This window comes from Danio rerio, chromosome 1 (genome assembly GCF_052040795.2).
Source record: "Danio rerio strain M-AB ecotype USA chromosome 1, GRCz13ab, whole genome shotgun sequence".
NCBI classification, from domain to species: Eukaryota; Metazoa; Chordata; class Actinopteri; order Cypriniformes; family Danionidae; genus Danio; species Danio rerio.
The window spans coordinates 42,475,456-42,480,307 of record NC_141021.1 but is presented as its reverse complement, the minus strand read 5'-3'; the positions used below and the strand labels follow the sequence as shown (position 1 = coordinate 42,480,307).

The 4,852-nt window shown below is 36.8% G+C and overlaps 1 protein-coding gene across 1 annotated transcript; it reads right to left on the bottom strand.

Moving 5' to 3' along the window:
• zgc:152658 lies at positions 1 to 4,748 on the bottom strand. The gene is given in 4 exon segments (NM_001076574.1): positions 1 to 1,047; positions 1,154 to 1,196; positions 1,302 to 1,420; positions 4,692 to 4,748. Coding segments are annotated over 4 exon segments (1,020 nt in total). The 5' UTR covers positions 4,711 to 4,748; the 3' UTR covers positions 1 to 208.
• Between the last annotated feature and the right edge of the window lie 104 nt (positions 4,749 to 4,852).

Below are 4,852 nucleotides of genomic sequence, written 5' to 3'. Positions count from 1 at the left end.
TTCCCTGATTTAAGAGTTTATATAGTTTCAGGTTTGGACACATTTCACTTGTACCTACATTTCTTCACCATATTATTAAACTTTCATATGTCAAACTCACCAGGATTTACAGTATAAGCACGTACTTGATTTGTAAACCTTTATAAAATAGAGAATTTAAAAACTGTTCTCTTTTTTTATAGCCTCACATGGTCAGCATTTGTGTTGCTCAAAAAAAGAATTTGCTTAATGCGTTAATTAAAGTGGTGACCACATGGAGTATTGCTGGGAAGTCAATTTCTGCTTTGTATCTTGCGACCTGCTCATATTTACTGTTTAGTGTTTGCAGTGCTTTTTCATAGGCCTCATCTTCAAGTTGTTCCCTCAGAGCTGCGATCTCCTTCTGTCTCTGCTCCTCCATCTCCCTCAGAATGCGCCGTTTCTCTTTCTCAATCGCTCTCTCTACCTTTTCCAGCATCTCACTGGTGTAGTGTTGACCACCATTTCCAGTTACCATTTTATCAATCTGCTCAAGCAGCTGAATGACTTGCTCTGGATTTTTCTCTTTATTATTAAACACATGATATCGTCCTTTGCAGGTTCTGATGAAGCTGAGCAGTTTTGGACTGTCCCGCACAAACGTGTGAATGTTTTTCCCCTCCAATCGATCTCCATGAGTGAACAGAGCCATGGTGTATATGGAGGATTCTTCACCAAAGGCTGCTTGGATGATTTTCACAGCTTCTTCTTCTTCATCAGTGAATCTGCCAAGCTGAATCACAACTAAAAACACATGTGGACCTGGAGCTGAGAGAGGAATGCAGAGTTTAATTCTGTTGACCACTTCATGCACAGGTAAGCTGGTGTCAAACAGACCCGGAGAGTCAATGACGGACACTTTTCTGCCGTTAATAACTGTGTGAAACTTTTCACAATGTCCAGTCACAGAGGAAGATGAAATCTCTGACTTAAAAACGTCTTGTCCAATGATGGTGTTGCCTGTTGCGCTCTTTCCCACACCTGTTTTTCCAACTAAAAGTATCCGGAGTGGATCGCCAGGATGTTGCACTGTAGATAAAAAAAAAATCTGATATATTTAAATGTACAAACACTTAATGACTGCTGATATAGTTTATGTTTTAATATGTTAATGCATAAAAAAGATAATAAATACCTGTATTGTTCAAGTGTTGTATTTGTTGATCGCTACTGTTGATCTATAAGTGATTTATATAACATATTTATAGACGTTTGTCCACATTATTAAAATAATCAGCTCAGAGCTGTATAATGGTCGAAATATACTGTACACCTCAGCATACCTGAATCCCAAATGCAAGAAATGCGACAACAACACAAAACACCAGTAGTTCTTTTGAGAAAGCTGAGATCCAAGACTTTGATGGTGTTGGTGATGGTCCAGGAGAAACATTCTCCAAATCTATGAAGATAATCATGTCAGAACTGTTTCTCTCGTTATACATTTAAAATATGATTTATAAGCTGATGATAATAGATGAATATTACATCACTATTAATTTATTTTAATTGTATAGCTTTTGGTATATAACAGATGAAGAGTCAGGATTGTTTTATTTCTAAAATTAAAGCAACAATTTCAAAATCACATTAGGTGGAATGAACAGAAACATTTTTAGTGAAATTATTTGGTTCTATTTTATACAACTGTTCTGTCTGGTTCTCGAATCTGATTGATTCTGTAATATCAGAACTCCTACAGCCTACTCACCGTTCTGTATTACTCCACCCACATATAGTGACAGCAGATCATTAGACTCACTACAGTTTGACAAATATTGCAGCTGTTGGACAACATAATGTACTTTTGAGGCTTTTTTAGGGGAGAATGTAGTTGTTTAGATTGCAACTATGCAGTTTATTTATAAGGATAGTGCCTATTATAACTATTTATAATTTAAAAGCTGAGCAGAGCAAAGACAGTTGACATCCATCTACAAGATGGCGACAGAGACTGCATAATAAAAAATTTAATAAAAAATGAAAATACATTACACACACACACACACATATATACTTATGGCTCTATATCAGCACTGGTGGGAGGCGTGCGTTAGCACAAGGCTGCAGCAATGCTAATATACACCAGTGCTGATGTGTAGCCATATCGCACTGCTACGAGTGTGATATTGCGTTTATACAATAGTTCAACAGCACAATCGTGTATCTAAATAAGAAAATCAAACACGGAGAGTCTAAAAACCCCTTTTTATTAGGAACTACTTTCTTCCGCCATTCATTCACATCTGCAGCTGACGTCAGTACAGAAGGAGCTGTTACTAATTCACCAACATCACTTTAGAGCTAGTGTTTGAATGACTCTAAATGTAATGTCGGAAGGAATGACAAAACAGATGATTTTGCTCAGACTTTAAGATTATAAGGCTGAACGTGACATGAAATGCCATCCATCTACAGAGATATCTTCTTAAAGTGTTACAGTCTACAGTATTTCTCTGTTGTGATCAGGATATCACAATAATTAATCCTGAAAAAAAAGCAATGCAATCACTACCAAGACTGCTGTTGTGTTTGCGATAAAGAAAAACGCTAAACACGTGCAAACTTTGCTTCTTTCTGTCTGCCAACACAACATACATTCCTGTTATGTGGGCAAATCGGTATAAATACAGCACTACAACATACAAAAGAGAGAGATCGACTTAAAGAGAGAGAGAGATCGACTCTTATTACTTACAAAACATAATATTACTGCCAACATGTCTCTGAAAATCCGGGAGACTGGGGTGTTCGGAGGTGATTTCTCTGACACTGTTGAGAGCCGGGATAGGATGAAGCGGGTTTTGGGCGGCCACCTTGATCGGGTACTGTACCAAAGTTGGGCAACCCTGGGGTGTTTACAGACTGTACCAAAGAGGGGGGAGGGTGAAATTATGGGAGTTTTCCGGAAAAAATAAAAACAGGATGGTTGCTGGAGATTGGTCTGAAACACGGGATACTCCCATTAAAAACAGGAGTGTTAGGAGGTAGGCTTATCAGTTTATTAATGTTTTGATCTGCTGTAGTTAGAAATCAGACTGTTATAACCTTCTAAGCGTAAGGGCTTATTATGCGGTTCTGTCACCATCTTGTGGATAGAAAACGTCAACCATCTTTGGTCTACATTATGGCAGGCTAATGGTCGCCAACGAGCTCTCTCAGCAATTGTAAATATTTTTAAATAGGCACTATTTTTACAAATAAACTGCATAGTTGCAATCTAAAAAACTACATTCTCGACTTAAAAAGCCTCAAAAGTAAAAAAAAATAAGAGAATAAAGAAAAAATGTCAGATCTGGGCCTTCAAAATTTTTTTGAAGGAAGTGGGCCTTGAAGTAAAAAGGTTGAGAATCTGTGCGCTAGAGACGTCTGCTGTTCTGAGGTCAGCTGCAGATGTGAACGAATGGTGGAAGAAAGTAGTTCCTTATACAAAAGGATTTTTAGATTCTCCATGTTTGACTTTCTTTTTTTATCCACGATTATGCCGTTGATCTGTTAACTGTTAAACTCGTAGCAGTGTGATAGCAGTATATTGTCACTGGTGGGACAATAAAGCATGCCTCCTACCAGTGCCGATATACAGCCATATATACAGCCATATTGCACTGCTACTCATGTGCTCATGTGATGTTGCTCATTTATGCAGCCTCTGAAAACCTGATCAAGCTAAATCCAAGTTCTGAAGACATAGTTCACCCAATAATGAAAATATACGCACCAGTGGGCTACATGCACAGCTAGTGTTTTTCAGCCAATGATAAATTTACGGTGAAAGCTTAATGTGACTATTTTCAATTTCATATGGTTTCTTTTGATGTTGTAATTTAAATGCAATACATTCAGTTGAATAGACTTAAGCGTTCATTTAGTTGTTCAAGCTTAAAACAAGATGAAGGGCCGTGTAACCACTAGCGCTGTCAGGAGCTAAAACAGGAGCTGAAACAGGAGCTGAAACTCAATTTAAAAACACTAAGGTCAAATAAACTGTCACAGTTTAAAGACATAAAATATAGGGGGAATGGAATTGAATGCAGTGCTTCTTGTCTGGTCTGAGACCCACATTATATCATATATCAATCAGGCATTGAAGATCACTGATTTTTTAACAAAATAGATCTTAAACGTGGCAATTGTATAATGTAAAGACAGTTCACCGGAGGTGCTGAGGCTGGCTGGCTGAAATTAAAAGTCTGTTAACCCCATTACACATCCTCAGGTGGTTTTAAATATTTATTGTTTCAATCTTCGGCAGACCACAACGAAACATAACTCGAAGAAAGAAAAAACTCTAAACATTGACATTCATAGTAGGATAAACAAATACTATTAAAGGCAATGGTTACAGGTTTTCAGCTTTTTAAAAATATCTTATTTTGTGTTTAAAGAAGAAAGAAACTCAGACCGGTTTTGAACAAACGAAGGAAGAGTAAACGATGACCCTCTTAACACTACTGCTAAAAATACTTTATTTATCAATTAGACATATTAGTTTTATACAACTGCTTTAAATCAAATTTAATCTATAGGCCTACCGAAATACTTTTCTCATTTAGAACATTAGATATACCTTCATTAAGCTCTTTATTAAGCAAAAAGTATCATTTTCAGAGCACATATAAATATAATAAAACCAATTCTGTCAAACCGATGCAAAAAAATAAGATACAACTCACTTTTAAATGAAGAGCACATCGTGTAAATAGTACAGACCCAATCTGTATTTCAGTTTTCTTTCTTGCCAAAATATAAGTTTCGTTTACGCTTCATAAAGGTGCTTGTTCTTTCGTCAAGGAAGTTTTATTTGGTGCAGACTCCCATCTTCAGGAGACACAAG